Consider the following 26,601-nt stretch of genomic DNA (forward strand, 5'->3'; position numbering starts at 1 on the left):
ACTAGGCTACACAGAGAAATGGCTATAACTTGGCAAAAGCTGCAGCTTGTGTTAATTGTAAAGTCTAAAAGTACTCATGTATACAGTATGTGGAACTGATTATACTAGACTGATCTCAATGAAATGAGCCTGTATAAAGGCCTTTTAACTTTAGAGGCCAGCTGTCACCAGGAACATTTTTTGTAGTGTTTGGCTGCTGATGAAATAAACCTGTCTTCAGCAAAAGTGTGGCTGCTAACAAGATGGAACAAGTAATAACGACAAAGCACTATGCTGAGGTGTACTGGGAACTCTTTAAATGCAGATTCACTCTGAAAAATAAAATACTGCCTACCTTGAAATGGAAAAGGAATAATCCACAGAAGAGACTGTAAAGGTCTGCTGTTAACAGGGAGAGGTTGACAGCTGTGGCACTGGTTCTTTTAATGACCACTGGCATGAAACTATACAGGCCAAACATGCAGGCACTGAATCCAATATACAGCAACCCTGGGGAAAGAAAATAGAGACACTTAATAAATCTGTTTCTGACAGGTTCAGTCATAAAACAACTTGCACGCTGCTCTCCGTTTTGCTTTATTGCATCACAAAGCTGTAATGTATTTAAGGGAAGGTGAAGGTTAATGGAGCTTGATTGAGTGATGGCGTCTGTTAAGCCATTGAGCAGGGAACGCCGCAACATGCACCTCCACTTGTTCTTGCACCAGTGTTACTTAACCTTGCCATAAAGGGACTTATTTGGATTCAATTAACACCGGTATTGATATACAGTGGCTCCTTCAGCAAAATGTAATTTGGCTGTAAATGACCTGGAGTTTGACAGGAACAGTCATGAAGTCACCCTGGGTTTTAATCCTTTTACATAGCACACCAGGCTAAACAAAGGACATGTGTTTCAGCATATCCCTGTACGGTTTAGGAAGCCACTGTAGTGTGCAAGGAATATTTGTATTTGGACTAGTTTAAATTGTAATAATAAAATACCTTGTTTTGAATTCAAGTCATGTAGAACCCGACCTCTATCAGAATAATCAGACTAGACAACGTTTCTAGTGAAAACAAAGGAACTGTTTTATTAGAAATAAAACTAAAATCAAGGAAAAAAATTAAAAGATGCAACAACTAAACTAAAATAATACAGAAAGGAAGAATTAACTAAACTAAACAGTACAGAAAAGGAAGTTTAAACAGCGACACCCCTCTCCCGCTGGTTGATCAGTGATCCAACGCAATCTATGGGAGATTCCCTTAAAGGTTACAACTGCATTCCTGACAGCTATTTAAGACGAAGGTTAGTCTTAACAGGGGTATCGTTAGTAACACATATTTACTTTCATTGATATTTGATAATCAAAGCATCGTTAAATCAGTCTCATATGTATAATTTTGGTTCAGACAACCTATCGAGAATGATCTATTATCAAGCAGCTACAGTTGGATTCTAGCCTTAAACACAGAATGATAATTCCCTTATGAAACTCACATCAATTTGTGTAAATCACATACAAACAAATACTATAGTGTTCATTAACTCAAAGCATGAATTGAAAGCAATAATACATTTCTTACATTCCACTTAAAACAAAACATGAATTTTACTTTAAGGTCTGCTTATTCTTGAGTTCATAAGAGGATTAAAACACTTCTCATTGAATACTTAAAGGACGTGTGCTGCCTCCTCCAGCTGATCCATGTCTTCAATAATACAGGAGCTCGAAGGCTCTCCTGCTGACAAGGACAGTTCCAGGGTCTGCCTTCCTTGCGTTTCGTCTCCACTTCAGGGTACAAAAGAAATGTCTTTGCAAAGAACTAGAGTCATTAACTATTCCACTGAAACAGCAATTCCTCCACCAATATGTGCACTCTTCGTCCGGCTATGTCTGGGATATTCCACTGCAAACTCCAGCACTACTAGCTAATAAATTGAATATATTTAAATTTGTCAACTTCAAATGTTCATTCAACTCTTTCTCCGGTGATTAATCGGAGCTAAGTTAGAGATTTGATTACAAGTACTTTTATGATTTTAGACGTCTTACGCAGCGGACTCCCACACCAAGGCAAACACTAGAATAGGTTATCTCATATTAGAGTGTCCGAAAATGGTATCTACGTTCCAGCTGGTTGCAGGTTGGATCTCCAGATTGTCACAGTTCAAAGACTGGTTTGTGTATCAGAACCTTGGATTTCATGTTGGGGGCCCTGTCTGAGTGTCGCGCTCAAACTTTTGTAATGTTCTCTCGACCCCTGTGATTGGATAGTTTGGTTATTTTGGGCGGTGCCTGAGTCCACGTGGAGTGTTTTTCATTGGTTGTTCTTGTTCCGACACTGACCCTTGTTCTCCATTGGTCCACTACTCCGCCCCCTGTCAGCTGGATTTATGAGATGGACTAGTTCCTGTCTTAGGTGTCAAAGCACCCAGAACTGTCTGGCTTGCGGCGCCGAAATTGTCATTCAGCGATCGTGAAGATAAGCCATTTGTTCAGCAGTTAGTTTATGACTCTTTAAAAGCATTCTTTGTCAGTGGGGAAGTTTGTGACCGGAAACCAAGAAGACACAGAGAATGGTTTAAGATTCCCCTCTGTATATTTCAATTCTGTTACTTTCATACACAGAATGATATTATGACCCCCCTCTGTCGCTACACCACAATACATAATATACCGTCGTTTTGCCATCACACATAGCTTTAACTTGGTCTTGTTTAGAGCCATCCTTTAATTCCTTCAGCCTGCAGCATGCTTCGATTGCGTTTGGCCTTGCATTCCTCTGTGTTTACTTGAAATAATCGTTGTGTAGCAGGGTATACCGTGTGTACTGTCAAACTCGTATAAAAAATTAAATATAGTAAAACAATAAGGCAATAAATGACTTGTCTACATGGATCTTTTAACACTTTGATGCTATCTTTTGATAAATAAATGACTATTCACAGCTTTACTGTAATTGTGACCTTTAGGGCTACCAGATGTTAGATGTTTGATAATGAGCAAGAAAATATATATTGGGTTTTAGAACACAAATCATTTTCAATTCCATTAAGGCAGTTCAGTGATCCAGGGTGTTGACAAATGCATTGGTTATACCCATCAACATTATTGTTCAGATGCAGGCGTTCTTAATTACATAAGTGCCTTGTCTGGTTTTGCATTACTTTAATAAAAGCTGCCAAATTCTATCAGGAATGCTCTTAGTTTTGAGTTGTATTTATTAAAGGGAACATTATCAGTCAGGTTTGGTCCTTAAATTACCCTTTTAATGTAATTTGGGGATTTAAATGCATGCTGTGTCCTTTGTGAAAGCACCAGCCCAGCAGAAAATATGAAAAAACGAATAGCACAGGCTGAATCTACAATATGACAACAGATGAGGAGCTACCCTGACATCATGAGACTGTAATATGTATGGTAATGTATTGTCATAAAACATGAAACATACCGGCATACACACACACACACACACACACACACACACACAGTAGCTAATGTAGACTTACCACCCGCGCTGCACACACACATGGAGCGCCATTTGTGCCAAAACTATTCAGAAATTAATTCGTCAATTCATCAATTAATTTGTAGATTCGTCAATTAATTCATAAATTTGTGCACAAATGCAAAGATTATTTTATCCATCAATTCAGAAATTAATTTGTCAATGTGTCCATCAATTCAGAAATTAATTTGTCAGTTCAGAAATTAATTTGTCAATTCGTCTACCAATTCAAAAATTAATTTGTTAATTCGTCCATCAATTGATAAATTAATTTGACAATTAATCAATTAATTCATCAATTCGTGCAGCAATTCAGAAATTAATTTGTCAATTCATCCATAACAAAGGCTTGACGGACTTCTGGGTGAATCGATTGCTCCACGATTGACCTGTGAGTGAATTTATTGAAAGGTGAATTGTCAACTGTCAATCTCGCACTGTGCCAAAAAAAGTAACCATTTCTAGCCAATTGGAGCAGGTACTAAAATTGCAGCCAATGAGAATCCAGTCTCAAGCAAATCTGCTTTAGCCAATAACCTTGCTGCTTACTAGAATAGGCATTTTAAATCACCTCAGCTACTAGCAAAAAAAAAAAAACCTGCTTTACTTTGGTGCATACCGAAGCCCTGAATAACAGATGAAAAAAAAAAAACTGAGATTATATCTTGTGATAACATCTATGTAAATATCTTGATGGATATTATTATTATTATTATTATTATCATTATTATTATTATTATTATTATTATTATTATTATTATAAAAAAACAGCAGAAGTCTTATCCAATGTTACCAACAGTTTTACTATGCAGTAAGTGACAAATACAATAAATAATCCAAATATGATAGAATTACAATAAATGAATAAAAAAGCAGTATTATAATAAGAGGTTTGCAGAGTGCATCAGTCCAGTGGGGTGGCAGGATATAGCTGGTGATGCAGTGCTGATCCAGGCTGCTGTAAATCAGTGAGTGAGATCAGAGGGGTAGATCGGTGAGGTCTACAAGTACGTTTTTGTGCTCTGTGTATTTACGATCTGACATACCACCCGGCCTTTAAATCACAGACACACAAACTACGATAACGACTCTACAAAGCTGTTAATTGCCAAGACTTCAATATAGCTACCAGTATTCATGGGTCACCCATAAATAACGCAGCGATACAAATGCATGTTAAAGGAAAACCCTAATAAAACTAGTTTAATCGGAACTCTATTAAATTAAATATTAGTGCCAATATGACATAAGCAGATACAGCTACCCAAAATCTCATTCGTGAATCTAAATCAATAACTTTGTGTTTTGCACTGTTCTACGGAAGCCCATATGCATGCCTTAATTATATAATCAATATCGTGAATATAATACTATACGTTATTCTATTGAAATAAAAACATGTTTATCTATTTACCCTGTGCAGTTAACATATTTGTAGAATCAGTTGTGTGTCTGTGGTTTAAGGCAGTAGTTGCAGCTGTTCTGTTTAAATTCTGTTGTTTTTTAAAATTTTTTATTTATTTTTCAATCTGGGATTTTTTATAAGTTTGTATTTATTTTTTTGCTGGAGGTGACCGAAAACATATTTTTTAGTAAACTGTAAAGTTATTGGCTGAAGCAGTTTTGATTGAGACTGGATTCTCATTGGTTGACTTTTTGGACCGTGCGAGATTTACAGTTGGCAATTCATTTTTCAATTCATTAATTCGTGGGTCAATCGATTCACCCAGAAGCCCGTCAAGCCGTATGGATGAATTAGTTTATGAATTGCTGCACACATCGATGAATTAATTGATGAATTGCCAAATTAATCTATGAATTGATGGACAAATTAATTTCTGAATTGATGGACAAATTGTCGAATTAATTTCTGAATCCTTGGACGAATTAATCTTTTAATTTGTGCATGAATTTATGAATTCATTGACAAATAGTTTTGGCACAAATGGCGTTCCAACACACACACACACACACACACACACACACACACACACACACACACACACACACACACACACACAAAACGACACATGCATCATGCAAAGCTGTGGAGTTGACATGAAGACAGCAGTGCTACAGATGGGAGGATTTATTTATTGTAATGAGCAGCAGGATGCAGTCTGTAAAATTAGTTCTCTTGAGGCAGTTACTTAGTGAATCCCAGCAAACATATTTTGCCACACTGAAACAATAGACTATGATGGACTTTCTCATGGTTCAAAAGAATGAAAAGCTTTTTACTAAACAAAAAAAACCACTTATGTTGCTGCGTATTTTGTTGAAACGTAAGAAAAGTTAAAAATTACACAGCAGGCTTGTTTATTTCGTTTTAAAGTAAAAAAAAAAATATATAATTGTATTTTTTTTTATCCCTGAAAACTAGCAACACATAGCTACCATTATTTAATATTAATGCGTGGAATAAATGAGCGATATATACCTTGCAATATTTCTAGCTGCTAACACACGACTTAGGTTTATAGGAAAATTGTGAGCTCTGATGGGCTGAATATCGTATTCCCGTCATAAAATGTCTTATGATCTTGTAGATTTTGAAGTATTTTTATTTGTTCTATTTATTTATTTATTTTATTTTTTTGGTAACAGAAAAAGCTAGGGAAATGGGATTGAGGGTGTATCACATTTAGATTTTGTTAGGAGTAACACTGTCAAAGTAAACTCATTTTAAAACATTCTTCTATCTGTAATATATTGTATTGCACACATCTCCAGTAAACACTCATTTGGTTTACATTAGTAGTTTCTGTATTTTGCACATGCATTCTAGTCACACGCAAACGACACCCCCATTTATCAGCGGATTTCACACATCTGTGGACCTATGTCTCCCCAAGCATGCGGATAAACGGAGTTCCACTGATTATATAGATATATATATATATATATATATATATATATATATATATATATATATATATATATATATATATATATATATATATATATATATAGAGAGAGAGAGAGAGAGAGAGAGAGAGAGAGAGAGAGAGAGAGAGAGAGAGAGAGAGAGAGAGAGAGAGAGAGAGAGAGAGAGAGAGAGAGAGAGAGAGAGAGAGAGAGAGAGAGAGAGAGAGAGAGAGAGAGAGAGAGAGAGATATCTATATATACAGTATACACACACACACACACACACACACACACAGTAGAGAGCCAACTATCTGAACTAATTGGGACTGTTACTTGTTCGCATAATCGAACATTATCCATTTGTATGGATAATCGAACCGGTATTAATAGCAATTACTGTACCTTTAATAATGTTTAGAATAAATTTAACATACACAAGTACTTAGTGCACAAGTACCTACTGATGATATATAGCTCGTAACATTAAGCATAAAAAATTACAAAGCTTTACAAATCACTAAATTAATGCAATTCAGTAAAACCTTAACACCTACAGGTAATGAAATACTGTACTTAAAACATACCATATACAATTCAGTGCAACTTGAACACATTACAGAGCTTTAGGAATCATTAAACTTCAAAAATGCAGTAAAATGTTTCTATACTTTGATACTTGCTGTTAAGGCATAGCATGCAATAGAAATGAATAAAATAAAAGTTCTTAGCTGCTTTACTGACAAATAGAAGAACAATCTAGAACAAGGTTTAATTGTTTTAACTGCAACAATTTAAAGCACACACTGCTCCATGTAAGGTTTTGGTGGTCTGAATCATTCTGTAACTTTCATTTGCCTCAGTCTGCTGGTCCTTTTTTTGGCAGCTAAATCTCGTAGCCGTTTTAGCAGCAGAAGCTCTGTGCGTAATACACCACATGTAGCTCATCACATGATTACAGCTGTGTTTGGCTGATTAGAAAGTACGGTTGATCAAAGATTGGATAATTGACTCTCTACTATGCTACTATAATATATATATATATATATATATATATATATATATATATATATATATATATATATATATATATATAGTAACGTAGCCTCCCTGTACTCCGCTTTTATTTTAACAAAATAAAATAAACAAAACAAAAGCCTAGCTCAAACATAGAGCCTAACTACACTTTAAACAGTCCCTATCTAGCAGACTGGACGGCCAAGCCGCTTACCAGCCAAACACTTCTTCACACAGTTTACTTAACATTTTTTTGTAGTCTGTGGCTTTTCCCAGTTATCTCGTTTGGGAACAGCCACATTTTCACATGTTTTTGGCAAGGGCATCAATTAATGTGAAGCTGATGAAGACACGGTAGTGTCGAAACGCGGTTTGTTTGTTTTTATAAAATCATGTTTTTAAATTAACAGAGATTTTTTTGGAAGAAAAAAAAAGGCAGGAGTTATTTATATATATATATATAAATTAGGGCTGTCAATTGATAAATTGTGATTGGTTAATTTATAGGCATTAGTTGACTAAATCAGTAGATTAATCCGTGCACATTTTTAATAAAGGTAATGATATTACAGCGGCTGTCCGGCATACTAATACTAAATAATCAATAGAATTTAAAAAAATAAAATAAAATAAGCCCAATGGGAATATGGTCTTTATAAAACCATTTTTATTATTGTTTTTATTTTAGTAAATGTCACACATTTCCACAGAACACCCTTTCTTTCGGGCCACCGTCAGTCACATACCTGAAAACACAAGACAGCTGAGCTGCGCTTCCATCATTGGTTGTTTAATCTACCATTATAGTTACCTACTTGGTTTCCTTCCTGTACTTCTGCATCTATCAGAACCTGAGGCACCGAAGAGATTAAGCCGTTTTGAATTTTGTTACAGGTATCCAAGAATACTGTGGCTACTGACAAGTGATTGCTTAACTTGCTGTTGTAGTAAGAAATCAGAGAAAGTAATTCCACATAATTACCTCTATTTGAGGAATTGATGCCTTCATCGTGCCCTCTGAATGTCATTTCTTGCTTGCCAAGGTAAACAACAGAATCAATCAAGCGTTTAAGAACCTTGTGATTTTTTCTTGCTCATTGTGATGTATTGTATCCCTACGCTTCTGCTCATCCAGTTAAACATCAATCCGGGTTTGACCAAATGTTTTGAGTATTACAGTGGCTCGCAACTAACTTTGGGAACACTCATGTTTTTGTGCTGACCTTCTTACACATCCTAGATTGCTGTAGCCAGTGCTGCTCCATATCGCCTTTTCTTTACTGAACAAAATACAGCTCCAGCAGTATACTTTTTTTAATTGACAGCTACTGGTAAGCCACGGATACCTTTCATAATTTGAATGTTGGAAGTGGCAGGTATATCCCTTCTCTTCCTGCGTCAGTGCGGGTATTTGTAGTGTATACCTCAATTTTTTCTCAGAATGTTCTTGAAAATTGATTTGTAACCAAATCGACTACAATGTCTCCATTGTCTTGTGACTTTTTTTTTTTTAAAATTTGTAAAAAGCTGTTTAATACAATTCTCAACGGTCTCTATAATAAGCAAAATGGCACGAAATTCAGCTAATTTTACACCCTTGCCCCAACATATTTATGTCCCGCCTCTGATCACTAATGATTGAACAGCTGTAAAATCAGGGCAGATCTTTGAGACTCCCATTGGTTAAACCTACTAAAGACCTTCAACTGTATGTCCTGCCTCCGCTCACTTATGATTGGACAGCTGTGGAGAAAATTCAGATGTTCTATTGGTTGATTTTATTTATATACAAAAATAAAATTCTGCATGATTAAATTGTAAAAAAAAAAAAAAAAAAAATCTGTGATCAACTCTGCTGTTAATCAGAGCAGCCCAAATTAATATATATGTGTGTGTGTGTGTGTGTGTTAGCAGTTGGATCAGTTCTCTGGTCCACTGTATTCTACTGAAATAAAACTTTGTAATCCAGTGTTTTTGGATAAACTTCAGTTATACTTAATAGGCGTTTTTTACCTCTGGGTAAAGATAGGAACTAAACTACTATTCATCTACTAAATGACTTTTGACAGCTAAACAAAAAAAATAAATCTGCTATACACATATTGAGCATTGCCATGCAAAACAACTTTGATGCTGGTTGGGGATTCTGCTAATCAGATATTGAAAGTAAATCAACCCATGAGAACAGATATAATTATCTGTGCCTTGGCAGTGTGTGAGGCTTCCAATACCTACCTAAGATAACTGTGTTGCGATTTATCTGCGATGCACTGATTTCTACAGCAGAACTGCTGCCCTTCCATGTCATTTAATTTGAAGAATGATCTTCGTTTGTCACTGCTTCGGAACTAACTAATGGCGCAAGGAAACACTGACACAGCAGGGGTAGTATAAAAATACAAACAAGGTTATGAGGCAAGCAATTCCAGCTTACACTGGATAGACTGCCTCTCTTTCTCTTTTTTTTTTTTTTATTTGCACGCTCCAAGTCTTGCACAGTAATCATGTAAAATCATCATCTCACCTATTTGCCAATCCCATGGTACCCTTAACAGTTCCTTATGTTCCATTATAGCTCTGTAATGGAAAAGAAAATAAACATCAGGCAGAGAACAGGGTGGGCAAGCTAGGAGGAAGCAAACAGGATCCGGAGCTTCTTGCAAAGCATTCATATTGTTCAGTGTAGAACACACTATACTGTAGAATCTACAATATATACGAATGCTTTGCATGTAGAACACACTGGGAAGAATGTCTAATTAAGGCTGTGCTTACAATCATATGAACCTTCCATATACTGTAGTCCACTCACCCTTTTCCGATTGGATAAAACCTGTCCCAGGTAATACTCATTTCTACACATCATACTGGTGCTTTATGAAACTGAGAACAATTTCTTGGCCAGGGCTTTCAAGGTCCCAGAGCTTGTATAACCCCTGGCGTTATGGTGAAAGGTCTGTGAGGCTACACAAAACAGTAATGGAAATAAATGCCTCGAGCATCTCGCACTCTGTGATTGACTTGCATTTTTTATGTTTGAATACTTTGTTAATAACATACAATTATTCACGTATCGAGCTACGCATACAGTTACGTTTTTTTTAAACACACACTGCCAGTTCAAAACAAAACAGAATTTGGTGTACAACATGTAGAAGGAGGAACCCACCACCATGCTCTGGGACGAAACTGAAAGTACAGCCCGGGGGTCACGTCTGACTCACTCCCTCCTTTTCATAGCTCACTATCAGCCTTTGAAATTGTACCCTGAATGACTGCCATCTGCCACCAAGCACCAGTATTGAGGAAATAAAAGGACAATAGGCAGATAACCAGGTGCCTAGAGCAAGGAGCTGGGAACCAAGAAGCTCTGGTCTGAAAACACTGCTTTGACATTTTTGCACCTTTTTGTCTCAGTTTGACCCAGTTAAAAAAAAACAAAAAAAAAAAAACATAATTTTTAAAAAGACAAGAAACTACATACAAGTGTGACATCTGGGAAAGGCTATGGGAAATGTTGAGCAGATTCAATAGATCATATTGGTCAATTGCAACAAACTTGCAAATTTAGTACTAGCTAGCATGGAACTAGCTGCAGATCACAAGGGTTAAACTAATCATTTTGTCTTCATGTATCCGCTTTATTAAATAAATAATTACTGTTTTGCTTAATATATTGTACATACATATCAAAGGGTTTAATTCATACAAGTAACAAGCCAGTACACCACTTTGTGAAGAATCACTTGACTAACTTAATACTTTGCTTTACATTCCTCTAGGGCACATTGTGTCCATGGCAATTGAGAAGATCTTAAAACCTACCTGTAGTCTACAGTATCTAGAGGCTCTTGAGTCGTTGCTGAGACTATCCTGCATAAACTATCATTAGTACTGTCCTCCAAACTGATCATCTACAGTTAGTAAGCTACTTTTGATTTGTTGCAATGATTGGAAGTGAATTGGACGTGATTAAAACAAGTTATTTAAGTTGCATTAAGGTTGTAAGTAAAGAACAGGGGTAATAATGCACTGATGTCTTACTATGCAGCCCTGAGAAGATGGTCTATTTTTCTTAAATCCGTCTCTGAACAATACATTTTACTAGCGTATAGATAATGGAGCTACAGCCTCTTTCCACAGGTGAAAAGAAAGCTGCTGTCTGTTACACAGCTCTTTTTAATAATATGTAGTTTTCTAAAGCCCATAATTTCTAAATAAGTAAGTTTCAATTTCATTTATCTGCATCATTCCTTGACCAAAGGCACGCTGAAATCACATGATGCTTTTAATCCAGTATGAAAAACAAGTAATGACAGCGCTGCACTGCAGCAAACAGCAGAAATAGCTAATCTGGTAAACTAAAATGGAATTTTTGAAGGGAATGCCAGTACTCACAACTGTATGCCACTGAAGAAAGACCCAAAGAGTCCAATCATTCCTAGAAACTCCACCCGACTGAGGTTCTTCACAATGAACTCCTCGCACACATTGGAGATGCCGTACAGCGTGGCTCCACCCAACACCAACAGGTCTCCCAGGAGCTTGTGTTCTCCTAAATCAAGAGGGGAAACCACATTTAAAACCACGTTGACTGAAGGAAAGTGCAGCGCTCAGAGAGAACTCAATGTGAAAACACGATGTGAACTTTTGGGATCCTATTTTGAAGCAAGTATACAGTAAGTGGCACATTTTGTAAGTCAGAGTAAAATAAGCCCTGCAGTATAGCATATACAAAAGCTTTTAGGGACCCACTGCCAAGAATCTGGACACTGCTGTAAATTGTATGAAAATAACTAAAATCCAAGGCTGTACCACCAAAACAACTGATGCAGATAGTTTCCCATGGAAGACTCGAGAGAAGTCCTGCATATAGTTGACTTCCAGTGCAGCAGTTACTGAGAGGTCAGCAGGAAAGTTATGTGATATGGCTAGATAAAGATCAAGTTATGCATACTAGTATTTTTTATAAGATAAATGTTACAGAACCCCCACTACCCCCCTTTTTTATATAGGTGTTTTTTTCCCCCAATGAAAACTGAACTTACCCAGCCCCTGCTGCCTTCCAGCCAGCACGTCAGCCCCCACCATGCAGCCAATCCCCAGCAGGCACACTCCGATTCCGATGAAGTGAACAGCTTTGTACCTCACCAGCAAGAAGAACCAGGACAGTAACAGCACCACAGGGATAACAAAGCAGTCTAGCAGCTGCAACACATAAGATACTAGTGATTAATACTCACCGCGGCAATGGTACCAACAAAGGTACTTGGTCATAAAATATCAGTAAAGGATAGATGATCATCATGTTTTACTGTTTTCTTCGGACAAAGAAGCCCTCTTTGAAAGCTCACAGATACTTGAGAACTAAGCGATTGGGAGATGCTAATCTAGCAGCAGGGAAAAACTAACAAAAGTACATTTTAAATTGTTCGTATTGTTGTATTTTAAAATGTCGCAGTTTTTAACAGCTATAATACAGTTCACACCCACCTTTCTTCATGGTTCAAGAAAGTGGAGCAGAGGGAGGCTGCTCAGCTAATATAGTAGTCTCCTTCTGTTCTAACAAAGACAAAAACTAATGTTGCAGCTTCACGCTTCTTTGTACCAGGCAGAACAGTGGCCAAGAACCAGTAATAAAACACATCAGAAAATGATTCAGTACCATCAGCCAATCAGCTTCTAGCCCCAGCAGGCTTCTATTAGGTGGTAGATGCCCATTTCTAGGTCACAGCATCAACTGTGAATCAAACTTAAAATCAATCCGCGCAAGTGCCGGCTTTTTCATTTTGACTTGCTGTATTGAAAGCTCAGTTCACATCTATTGGTCAGATAATATTAAATGAAGACACAATTGGTCCACATTTATTTTATTATCCATCAAAACCAGCCAATCAAGACTTTGCAACTACAAAAGCAACCGTCCCTGTACCTGCCACTGCTGCATCAGCTAATCCACTGCCTGTCAGCTTGACTGGAGCTCAGCATCTTTCCTTTTTTTTTTTTTTTTTTTTTTTTTTTATATAATAAATTTAGTCATGGCCAATGGGTTTTTTTTACCCCGGTTTTCGCCCCAATTTGGAATTCCCAATTATTATTTGTATCCCGGTTCACCGCTGCAACCCCCCGGCGACTCGGGAAACAGATTTTTTCGCACTGCAGATCCACAGCAAGGCCACCAGACCTATAGTGCAGGAGGACAATACAGATCTGATAGCTCCACTGCAGAACCACAGGCACCCTATCAGCCACAGGGGTCGCTGGTGCGCTGTGAACCATGGATTGCCCTGCTGACCTAAGCCCTCCATACCCGGGCGGCGCTTGGCCAATTGTGCGCCGCCCCCTAGGAACCCCCAGTCACGGGCGGCAGTGACATAGCCTGGATTCGAAAATGCAATCTCCAGACTATAGGGCACATCTTGCACTCCACGTGGTGTTGCTGTCGCCTAGGGCCAGCACTAAGCCGGAATGGCACTTCACCAACAGTCACTAAATAACCTGTATCACCCACCACGAGCAGTACGGCACACACCCAGGACTGGTGACCGTGTATGTATTATTGTGGGTCAGATATTGTGTTTATTAGTTGGGACTGCAATCCCATTATTGTTTACCCCGTGCAGTACACATTGTTGTTTAGGTCACCAGACCTGGAATAAAAATAAAGTTCATTGTTCCAAACTGGATTACAAGGCTCTGTCTGTTTAATTACCGCACTGCATCACTCCTGCAACTGTTCCCACTCAGCCACTTTGTCACATAGAGCCATAACAGTTTACACAATAATTCTGTAAGTAAAATGAATGTGGCAACGAGACACTGAGGGAGAAAACTGCAAGCAGTTTCAACCCGAAGCGTGCGTCTCGGTCCAACAGGAGTATTTCTGTGAAAATAAACAGAAAAATACACATCGAGAAACAATTTTTTCTCACACAAAACAGTAAACCCTCATTTACCGTTAATTATGTATCATTTTCATAATAAAAAATGAAATTTTTATTTTCAGCTTCAACACAGCTAGCAGCCTGAGAGAGAACACAAGTAGCTGACTTAAGGTTGTTCGATCCTGGGGAAGGGGCGATGAGAGCTGCCGGCTTCGCGCAGGGCACACGGCCGCTGCGGGACTAACGAAAACCACGGATTGAGTGCACATTACGCGTAAGTAGAAATACTATAATCACGTAAAATAAATCACATTTAGAGTGTAATTACACAAGCGAATAAGCAGATAAAAGTATATTCAACACTTATCTGTTCGTAGTCTCTATCGTCTCAGGTCAGATGAAAGGAAAAATTATATTGAGATCTGTGTGTGCAGTCTATTTATGCCCTCGGGGGCGGGCATGACTGTGTCACAGGCTTTGACGGGCAGTCTTTGTTATATCTATTCAGGTTACAGGGTCTTTAAGGATAAATACCCATGAGGTAATGGCTAGATTTCATACTTGACAGAGAAACACCACTGATCCTGTGTATGAATCAGGGTAGTTTTCAACTCCACTTAGACTATAATTAAAAAATAGGGTAATTGAGCTACTGTATTAAAAGTCCCCGTGCTCATACAATGGCCATTTATAACTAATCACCTCCCAGTTATATAAAGTGACTCTTTTGGTCTGCTCTATGCTGGGTTGTAGGAGTCTGTATTTTAATATTGATGAAGCAGTTTCAAACCTCATTATAGTTTAAATATAAATTAAATAAACAGCTTTATTACATATATATTTTTTTCAAATCTAATTACAACTATACACTTTTATAAGGAGTGCCTCTTTAAATCCAGTTTAGTATTTAGTGTTAAAAAATAGACCCAGTTGAATGAAATGTGTGATTATGTTTCTATTTTATTTGATGAAAGAAAGTGACCTCCCAAGAATTCACATGGAAGGTTGTCATCTTTCCCTCATAATCCCTTCACTCTGCAACATTATGCGGCTACCACAATAGGTCACATTTAAAAAAAGGCCTTGAACATTTGTTCCAATTTTCTAGAGCACTTTAAGAATTCTTGTAAACCGAATGATGACACAGGATGTGGATTGTGTATCCAGTCAGCATGACAACACGCTTTTCTAATTTAATAAACTACTGCTCTGTAAGATTGTGAGGAACAGCATGTTCAGTTTCCCTAATATAATGTTTTGAATGATTGTGAGTTTGTCTTGCTGATGGACCTATTTTTCTGCTTTACCCATAATATATTAATTTGTTTTGCCTTTGTCGGCTCCAAAGTAATTTCCTCTTTGTTCTTTTCCATCGGTGCTGCCTTTATGCTTAATGCTTTAAAACACAGTGGTCTTTTATTTCTGCCGTGTAGCTAGTAATAATGCTGATCTAGTGTATTCAGCCCTTCATTTTCAGTTTTTACTGATAAAACTCCTGGGTTTACTGAAAGCTATAGGTCGGTTTTTACTTATTTTCATGTGAAAACATTGATTTATACCAAGTCCATACCTTATATGCAGATGAAGTTAATTATTTCATGACCTGTGCAACCAGCACATTTATATCCTTTTTAGACACTGCCTTTCAGAAAAGAAAAAAAAAAGAAAGAAAAACACAACAGCATGCGACCCAAATTAATTTAAATACCTGTACACAATAAATAAATAAATAAATAAATAAATAAATAAATAAATAAAAATGGAAAATGATTTATAAGTTCAGAAGACTAGCAAAATAAAATATTCTGGGCAGCTTACAGTGTGAACAGTAGATAAGGAACTCACTCTCAGAAGTAGAGTCTTAGAAAAGGGAAATCGATTATGCTTTCCTTCTAAATCTACTCAATGGCGAGGTTTCATGACTCACTGAACCAGCTAATATATTAAACACTAGAGATAAACAGGTGGTATTTCTTTTTTTGGTATTTCTTCATTTTCTCATATGGTGCATTGTTTATGAACACCCTCCCTGTAATTATGATTAGGTGTTCTAATTTGCGGTTTTAACCGATAAAAAAACGGTAATAAGTGTGTATCTATTACACACCAGAAAAACACTGGAAATGGTTACTCAGTTCACACTGACTTGACCCCATTCCCAGTGAAAAAAAAAGTTGTGCAGTGCAGTTAGGCAATGTCCCTCCTTCCTGACTTGAACGATCTTGCATTGATTCGTTCTGAATACTTAAACCCACCCCATGCTACATTTCTATTGGAGGATTGTAACACTTGCGAGATTTAAAATTAGATGTTCTTGCTCGCGATTTAAAGCTATATTACAGTACTATAGGTAGTATTTACACACCCGTGGAATTTAAAACAGAATTGCAAATTATGGCGAAATGCAAAAAAATGGTGAATATGGCGAATTACAAAAAAATGCCTAAGCACACATAAACCCCAGAAGAATGTGCCAGGAACCGTAAGGATTTCGTTGTGGAAGACAGCAAAGGAAAGACGGTCCAATTGAAGTGTGCAAGTACTGTCGAGTTACAACTATACATATTGTGACAGAAAAAAACCCTGAAAGTAACCGAAAACAGTAATTTCATACAGTATATAAAAAGCGAAAGCCCTGAAAATGTTATTAATAAAAACCAAAAAACAAAGCCATGATCAAAAGACTATTATGTTTTTTTCTTCATTTTCAATTAAGAAACATGCTTACAGGAGCCTGTCCGCTAATGCTAAATCGTTTTATTTCTGGACAAATCTTGAACATTATAGTTTATGAGCTTTTACAAGAGGATTTACTGCAATATTTTAGTTTGGTTGATTGAAATATTCCAAACTCTTTTTTGCAGAAAGGACTCATGATCCCAGCTCCATTATTCATTTGCACATAGCCATCACTTCTTTCAAGTTACAGCTGACTAACATGAACTTTGACATTTACCCACGTATCAATCACAAGAAGTTTCCCAGGGGGGTACGGTAGCAGATTTACATTTCTGTAACACATTTCTGAACTGGTTTCACTGCAAGGGTTGCAATATCTTTATTGTTGGAAAATCAGGTTTATCCATGATCATTTTTTTTAATAAATCCCTTCAATAATCTCCTTTTGTCCTCATAACTATTTAGTGAGAATTTGTTTTCCAACACAGAAGATATGTCAAAATAGCAGATTAAAAATCCTAGGCTCCTATTGTGTCTTGCCTTTGTCAGAGCATTCTGAATAGGCTTTTAAATATTGGCAATGCGCTTCCTGTACATTAAATAATGGGTATCAAATGCATGCAGAATAGCATAATGTGACCCTATGGAATTAGCTCTGTAAATAAATTGGTTTCATTCTCCTTTTTCTCTGGAGAATGAAACCAGAGAGTATGGCTATCGTTTTTCTTCCAAACAGCCTGGGATTTCTCTAGATACTTTATCCACATCGGTTCCACGCTTCATGTGATTTGGCACTGTAAACAACTCCATCCCTTCTGGTTTAAAGCAGAAGTTAATTTCACACTTCTCTGGGATCAGACTCGGTTTTATCTTCTTTGCTTTTATCTATTCTCTGCTCATTTGTTCCCATTTCCTTTTTCAGCTAAAGGATGGTTTTGGATTTGCCCTTTTTGATGACTGTTAGCATATTATGATGATGGGAAATGATAACCTGAGTGCCATGTATTAATTTTATACTTGCATGAGTTTAAGACATATTGTAATATTTTCAAAATCAAAACTATAATAGGCATAGTAATAATGATCCATACTCTGGTATATCTATATTTTTACTGTCCTCCAGCCCAGCCTGGATACAGTAACCTGTTATCAATGTCAGGGTTTGAAGCAGAAGTAGACTAAGACCCAGGGGAAATTTCTGTGCAATTGTCCGCTGTCTGCCATTTCCAATCTATAAATCCAGAGGGTCTACCGAATTGATTTCCTTTCCCTACAGTAAACATTGTGCCTGCAAAGAGTGAGATCAAGGTGAGATTAGAACTGAAGAACGATTCCTTCTCATTCCATGAATGAAAAACAGCTCCTATGGATTTTCTCCTCACGACTGTATGTATATGTACTGTATGATGAAAGAGTGTCTCCTTTATCCCACAGTATTTCATTAAAAGATCAACCAGAATAAGATTTTATGGCGGTTTTGTGCTGCTAAGAATTTACTTCAGTCTTGTAGCCGACACATAAATTACATGGATACACTTCAGCTGACTAAATGGAGAAGGCATTTAGCATGGTGATGCAAAAAGTCTTACACCTCGTCAAAACATTTTTCTACCAGAGTTAAGTTTGTTTAGTTTTATTAGGACTGACGTTATGGATGACTTTCCCAAGAATCACATAGCAAGTCAAGTGTTCAAAACCAGGGCCTCATAGATCCAAGTGGCCAGTAGACTCCAGTGAAAGCAGTTGCTCTTATAATTTCTTAAAAGGTAAATACAAATAACACAAAATGCATCCAAAAGGCATTTCACAACTTCAATAAAAAGACAAGAGACAGGACGAGGTGAAGCAATGGAGACCTACCTGCACACTTGTCAGTGTGGTGTACTGGTAAGCTTTGATTACCAGGTAATTGGCTTCTATATCTATCAAGCTTAGGATCATGTACTTCCACCATCTTCTTTTCAATATTGCCAATAAGTTTTCTTCTCCTGGGAGACACAAGGAAAAACATAACCAGTTACATCTTAACCAGAAAATCAACAATTTCTTTTGACAGGCTTCTAAACTACTACAGTACTGTCAATATCCAAAACACCTTAAAACAATTTAGTAAGATATCAACAAGATATACAGTAAAGCACCTGGGGTTTATTCAGTTTTGCAGCTGGAATATAATTAGAATTACAAAGCTGTTTGAAAACCAGAAGCAAGTATATATATATATATATTACACTACCGGTCAAAAGTTTTAGAACACCTCCATTTTTCCTGTTTTTATTGAAATTTACGCAGTTTAATGTCTCAATGTACTCTGAAATTAAAGCACAGAACAAATAAACAATTGGAGATAAAAAATAAATCATGGAATCGTTTTGTTTAACAAAATTTAATCTAAATTTTTGACTCAAAGTAGCCACCTTTTGCAGATATAACAGCCGAACACACTCGTGGCATTCTTTCTACAACGGAAATCAAATATTGTTCGGAAAGTTCTTCCCAACACTGTTGCAGAAGTTCCCACAAATGTGTTGCACTTGTAGGTTGCTTTGCTTTCACCCTTCTGTCCAGTTCATCCCAAACCAGCTCGATGGGATTTAAGTCTGGAGACTGTGCTGGCCATTCCATGATTTGAAGCCTACCGTCTTGTTCTTTTCTTCTAAGGTAGTTCTGACATAGCCTGGAGGTATGTTTTGGGTCATTATCTTGCTGTAGGATGAACCCCTGACCAACTAGGCGTATACCAGAGGGTATTGCATGGCGCTGCAAAATGCTGTGGTAGCAGTTTTGATTCAGGGTGCCACTCACTCTGTGCAAGTCGCCGACTCTGGATCCAGCAAAAGAGCCCCAGACCATCACGCTTCCTCCTCCATGTTTGACAGTTGGTGTCACACACCGAGGAACCATCCTTTCGGCCTACTCTGGCGTACAAAAACCCTGCGTGATGAACCGAAGAGTTCAAATTTTGATTCATCGGTCCATAAGACCTTCTTCCAGTCTTCAGTAGTACACTGGCGGTGCTTCATGGCCCAGGCAAGCCTCTTTTTCTTATTTTGCCATCTTAGCAATGGCTTTCTTACTGCCACTCGACCTGTCGAACCTGCAGCTCGAAGTCTTCTCTTCACAGTTGAAACTGAGACTTGCTTACTTCGACTAGTGTTAAGCTGTGCTTGAAGCTGTTGTCCTGTGAGCCGCCTATCACGCAAGCTGTTGACTCTCAGAAACTTGTCTTCTGATTCTGTTGTGGCTTTGGGTCTGCCAGACCTCTTCCTGTCAGAGTTTCCTCCAGTTTCCAAGTGCCTTTTGATGGTGTAGGAAACTGTACTCACTGACACCTTGGCTTTCTTTGCAATTTCTCTAAAGGAAAGACCTACACTTTTAAGGGTTATAATGGTCTGTCTGTCTTCCTTAGTTAATTGCCTTTTTCTTGCCATTATGAGAGCAATATACTACTTCCTGCAGTACAATACTGTCCAAATAATGCTTAAGAGGGTGTAGTAACACAGTCTGTTCCAACACTGCTTTTATACAGACAGAGGGTTTGTAAGTAATCAACAAAAGTTGGGACACCTGTAGGAATTGTTAGCATCAACTTTCAAGGCTTAATTTACTTCCATTGCTGCAGAACAGCTGTAAGTTGTTAACCCATTACTTGTTCCCTGAAAAAGGTCTTTTTGTATAACTCTGAAATGTACATTATTTTTCAGTTTTTGGTAACCTAAACTTTTTTTTTTAACCTCTGGCAGTTTACCGCTTACCTTTGTACCATTTCAGGTTATTCACTGGACTTGAACTGCTTAGATTTCAATAAAAACTGGAAAAATGGGGGTGTTCCAAAATTTTTACCGGTAGTGTATATATAAATAATATATATATATATATATATATATATATATATATATATATATATATGTGTGTGTGGTGATGGAAATTGTGTTCAATTCTTAAGTGATTAATTGATTGATCGATGTTTGATTGAAAAAAGTACTGATAAAACAAGGAAGACGTTACTTGGAAACATTATAGCTAGCTACAGTATTTGCTCTTGTTTTTTGGTTTGGTTTGGTTTTGTTTCTTAGTCAGAATTTTGATGAAGAAATAATAATTATCTACCTATTATGTGTTTTTACCGTGTGTGAAACCAGGGTTAACATTATAACAAAATAATCTCCATGACAGATTAAATGAGCATTTTAGAGACACGGAATAACTCGATATCCTGTTGGGTCATAACGAACAGTTGTTTTTAATTTAATTTTACTTTTGGTCTATAAAATAAACTTCTGTACACTGCTGTCCAATACGATTTGCATCATGTGCCTTGTGTGTATATACATGGGGCCGGGGCGTTACAAAGTCAGGAAGCTCAATTAGCAATGGTTTCCCACTTTATGAAAGATATTAATAATGTACGTGTTAAAAACAAAAACTAATACCGTTAATTATGTACGTGTTCACTCAGGGTCGGTCATAAACTAAAGCGTAAGGTATCAGAAAAATGCTACTGCATAAAAAAACTAGTTGCAAATTAAGAGTTTTGGGTAGCAAAATGCTATCAAATATACGTTAACTCTGAGCCTTGATAATATATACAATCTATATAAAAATCACTACACAACATTCAACAACTCAAGAGCTGCTGTGTTGACTCTGTGATTTATATATATATATATTTATTTATTTATATATACATTGTCCTGGAAGAAAACTTGCTTCCTTCTGCTCTGACAATGTTCCCAAACTCTGAGGATTGGTTTTTCCTGCAGGACAATGCTCCATGCCACACAGCCAGGTCAATCAAGGTGTGGATGGAGGACCACCAGATCAAGACCCTGTCATGGCCAGCCCAATCTCCAGACCTGAACCCCATTGAAAACCTCTGGAATGTGATCAAGAGGAAGATGGATGGTCACAAGCTATCAAACAAAGCCGAGCTGCTTGAATTTTTGCGCCAGGAGTGGCATAAAGTCACCCAACATCAATGTGAAAGACTGGTGGAGAGCATGCCAAGACGCATGAAAGCTGTGCTTGAAAATCAGGGTTATTCCACCAAATATTGATTTCTGAACTCTTCCTAAGTTAAAACATTGGTATTGTGTTGTTTAAAAATGAATATGAACTTATTTTCTTTGCATTATTCGAGGTCTGACAACACTGCATCTTTTTTGTTATTTTGACCAGTTGTCATTTTCTGCAAATAAATGCTCTTAATGACAATATTTTTATTTGAAATTTGGGAGAAATGTTGTCAGTAGTTTATAGAATAAAACAAAAATGTTCATTTTACCCAAACACATACCTATAAATAGTAAAACCAGAGAAACTGATAATTTTGCAGTGGTCTCTTAATTTTTTCCAGAGCTGTGTATATATATATATATATATATATACACACACATATACACACATACAGTACTGTGCAAAAGTTTTAGGCAGGTGTAAAGTAAGAATGCTTTCAAAAATAGACATGTTAATAGTTTATATTTATCAATTAACAAAATGCAAAGTGAGTGAACAGAAGAAAAATCTACATCAAATCAATATTTGGTGTGACCACCCTTTGCCTTCAAAACAGCATCAATTCTTCTAGGTACACTTGCACACAGTTTTTGAAGGAACTCGGCAGGTAGGTTGGCCCAAACATCTTGGAGAACTAACCACAGTTCTTCTGTGGATTTAGGCAGCCTCAGTTGCTTCTCTCTCTTCATGTAATCCCAGACAGACTCGATGATGTTGAGATCAGGGCTCTGTGGGGGCCATACCATCACTTCCAGGACTCCTTGTTCTTCTTTACGCTGAAGATAGTTCTTAATGACTTTCGCTGTATGTTTGGGGTCATTGTCATGCTGCAGAATACATTTGGGGCCAATCAGATGCCTCCCTGATGGTATTGCATGATGGATAAGTATCTGCCTATACTTCTCAGCATTGAGGAGACCATTAATTCTGACCAAATCCCCAACTCCATTTGCAGAAATGCAGCCCCAAACTTGCAAGGAACCTCCACCATGCTTCACTGTTGCCTGCAGACACTCATTCGGGGACCGCTCTCCAGCCCTTCGGCGAACAAACTGCCTTCTGCTACAGCCAAATATTTCAAATTTTGTTTCGTCAGTCCAGAGCACCTGCTGCCATTTTTCTGCACCCCAGTTCCTGTGTTTTCGTGCATAGTTGAGTCACTTGGCCTTGTTTCCACGTCGGAGGTATGGCTTTTTGGCCGCAGGTCTTCCATGAAGGCCACTTCTGACCAGACTTCTCCGGACAGTAGATGGGTGTACCAGGGTCCCACTGTTTTCTGCCAATTCTGAGCTGATGGCACTGCTGGACATCTTCCGATTGCAAAGGGAAGTAAGCATGATGTGTCTTTCATCTGCTGCAGTAAGTTTCCTTGGCCGACCACTGCGTCTACGGTCCTCAACGTTGCCCGTTTCTTTGTGCTTCTTCAAAAGAGCTTGGACAGCACATCTGGAAACCCCTGTCTGCCTTGAAATTTCTGCCTGGCAGAGACCTTGCTGATGCAGTATAACTACCTTGTGTCTTGTTGCTGTGCTCAGTCTTGCCATGGTGTATGACTTTTGACAGTAAACTGTCTTCAGCAACCTCACCTTGTTAGCTGAGTTTGGCTGTTCCTCACCCAGTTTTATTCCTCCTACACAGCTGTTTCTGTTTCAGTTAATGATTGTGTTTCAAACCTACATATTGAATTGATGATCATTAGCACCTGTTTGGTATAATTGTTTAATCATACACCTGACTATATGCCTACAAAATCCCTGACTTTGTGCAAGTGTACCTAGAAGAATTGATGCTGTTTTGAAGGCAAAGGGTGGTCACACCAAATATGGATTTGATTTAGATTTTTCTTCTGTTCACTCACTTTGCATTTAGTTAATTGATAAATATAATCTATTAACATGCCTATTTTTGAAAGCATTCTTACTTTACAGCATTTTTTCACACCTGCCTAAAACTTTTGCACAGTACTGTATATATATCACACAGAGCTCTCTTTCATTTGCCATTTTTTTAAACTGGCATGCAAATTCTGGTGATAAGTGCAAGGTATTTTTGTCATTTGTAGCAAATACGAACATCTGATTTTTATATCGGAATACATGTAAAAAAAGATATATGTTTTAATATCTGGATATTTGTCCCAGCACTAAAATTTAAAAAACAAATGCGTAACTCTAAACCTCAAAGCAATATATATATATATATATATATATATATATATATATATATATATATATAATTTATTATTATTATTATTATTATTATTATTATATGTGGTTAGGTTCTCCGGACCGGAGGGTCGTGGGTTCAATCCCAGGTGGGGGACACTGCTGCTGTACCCTTGAGCTGTACCCTAGGTACTTTACCTAGATTGCTCCAGTAAAAACCCAACTGTATAAATTGGTAATTGTATGTAAAAATAATGTGATATCTTGTAACAATTGTAAGTTGCCCTGGATAAGGGTGTCTGCTAAGAAATAAATAATAATAAAAATAATTATATAGCTTGGATGAGAAATTGCAGTTTCAATAAGATATACTGTGGCTTAATAAAAACATGTAAATTCATGCCAGACAGCACTGTGTAATTATTCAAATATACCCTGCAGCATGTGAATTGATTTTTTTTTTTTTTTTTTTTTTTTTTTTTTTAATTATAGTCCCTCCAGCTCTCATAATAGCAGCTGCTCTTGCACCTTGTATTTCAAACTTAACATTAACCAAGCTACCATTTTTCAAAAAACAGTTTAGCTGTTTATAACCGCAATATTATTATTATTTATTTATTTGGCAGACACCTTTATCCAAGGTGATTTTCAGGTGTTAAAGGGCAGTACAGTGTTGCGATGCAAGATTAATATTTAAATACAGTATAGTTTACAGTAAGTGCAAATAATACTGCAACAGTAGCTGGTTCCACCACAGAGGGGCTAGGAAAGAAGGAGCAGCCAGTAGAGGAGAAGAGAGGGTGATAGGGTGTAGGGAGACACGAGGGACACACAACCAAAGTCAAGTTTTCTTCAGACAGTTTTGTTGACAAAAAAACAAAGGCTAACAGATAAAGTTTGTGACCTAAATTGCCAATCATTTGCACAGCAGGTTACAAAATGGGACTCCACACAACCAAAGTCAAGACCTTAACCCATTCACTGCTGCATAGAGTCGTGTTGGGAGTGAAGGATTTTAAGTAAATAGCTTTTATAGAGCAGGCTACATTTTTAAGCCTGATTTAATATAACCAGATTCTGTATTTTACTACTACTAAAAATATGCATAAATACAAACACCCAAGGACAAAATCAGTATTGCAAAAACATCTGAAATTCAATAGAACAATGCAATAGAACAGAACACAGAATTGAAATAATCAAATCTGATTTTCTAATAAGCCAAAGGTCACATCAAAAATATATTATGGACATGTCATTCAACTGGATCCTTTACACTTCAGACTCTGATACGAGTTCCCACCATTTCATCTAAAAAGTGTTACCAAATTTCTGCTGTTACCAAGCTTCCCAATTAAATCTTAATTTATTCTAAAGGTATTTAAGCAATTATCTTCTCTTAAATCCAGCCTCACTAAAAAAAAAGCATTAAAAAAATATCTGGTTGGGCTAAGATGTTCACATTTTCACCCACCCTTAACACTGACACTGGTGTTTCGCTGCCTCAGCCCAAGTTTGCCGATTAGCTAAAGTGAAGTCCATGCTATGAATTCCATATAATCTTTCATATAAAAATACATAGGTGTGTGGAAGGGTAGCTTTGCAGTCAAGGCAGGAAATGGAGATTGGAGTTCAAAAGCGCCATTTCCACGCACTTCTTTTTTTTAAATTACAAACAACAAATAAATAAAAAATAATGAAACAAAATATAAATCAAAAGAAGCACCCGAGACTGAGCTATCTCAGTGCAGTGTGCAAGAGCCCTGCCTTCTCTCACTCACTTAAACTAACCTCAAACCAAGGAGTGGGCTCCTCTTTTATACCATGTGCCCAGTTCTACTTGACAGTCAATCAATCAGAACCTGGCCATATTCTGTGCATATCTTTTTTAAAAGTTCCCCTCCAGTCAGGTCACACTACCCAGCCACGCCACATTCTCACGTAGCTGGCTTGTTTGCCTATTGAAGGGAAACCCAAAAAACATGTAGGGATCCAATTTAAAACCCTGCAACATTTTAAAAGAATGACACACAACCACTAGCTATACTAATTTACATGCATAGGGCCCCTGCCCAGCCACAAGGAGGGTCCATAGCTCAGCTCCTAGACTTGTCCCACTGATGATACAATACTGTTTATAACGGTTTAAAATCACAGCAGCACCAATACAATGTTGCCAGGAAGAAATATTTTAAATGCTTTTTTGGCATGCTTTTTTCAATTTACTTTACAACGAATAATCCAGTTATAATACCAGGTCACCAATGCTTTATCCCGTCCTGGGGGGATGTTACATGTGCAGTACATGCAAATAGACCATCCTTCATTGTTTCTTTATAGCAACCATCTGTGCTCCCACTGTTACTGCTATGCTACCTTGACTAGATTCACGGTTTTTTTTCTCAATAAGCTAGGTTATTGTTCAGGGACATGTTTTGGAAAACACAGTGCACTGGGTAGAGCTCATTTTTTCAACCCAG

The 26,601-nt window shown here is 37.3% G+C and overlaps 1 protein-coding gene across 1 annotated transcript in view; it reads right to left on the reverse strand.

Annotated features, from left to right (window-relative positions):
* The window catches only part of slc35f1 (solute carrier family 35 member F1), a 101,887-nt gene that overhangs the window by 20,465 nt on the left and 54,821 nt on the right, over nt 1-26,601 (reverse strand). The window contains exons 3-7 of the mRNA XM_034005606.3: nt 18,801-18,928; nt 12,426-12,585; nt 11,776-11,932; nt 9,902-9,954; nt 335-489 (exon numbers count right to left, since the gene is read on the reverse strand). Coding sequence (XP_033861497.2) covers nt 335-489; nt 9,902-9,954; nt 11,776-11,932; nt 12,426-12,585; nt 18,801-18,928 — 653 coding nt within the window. The remainder of the gene's footprint in view (nt 1-334; nt 490-9,901; nt 9,955-11,775; nt 11,933-12,425; nt 12,586-18,800; nt 18,929-26,601) is intronic.

Source organism: Acipenser ruthenus, chromosome 5, assembly GCF_902713425.1.
Source record: "Acipenser ruthenus chromosome 5, fAciRut3.2 maternal haplotype, whole genome shotgun sequence".
Classification (NCBI taxonomy): domain Eukaryota; kingdom Metazoa; phylum Chordata; class Actinopteri; order Acipenseriformes; family Acipenseridae; genus Acipenser; species Acipenser ruthenus.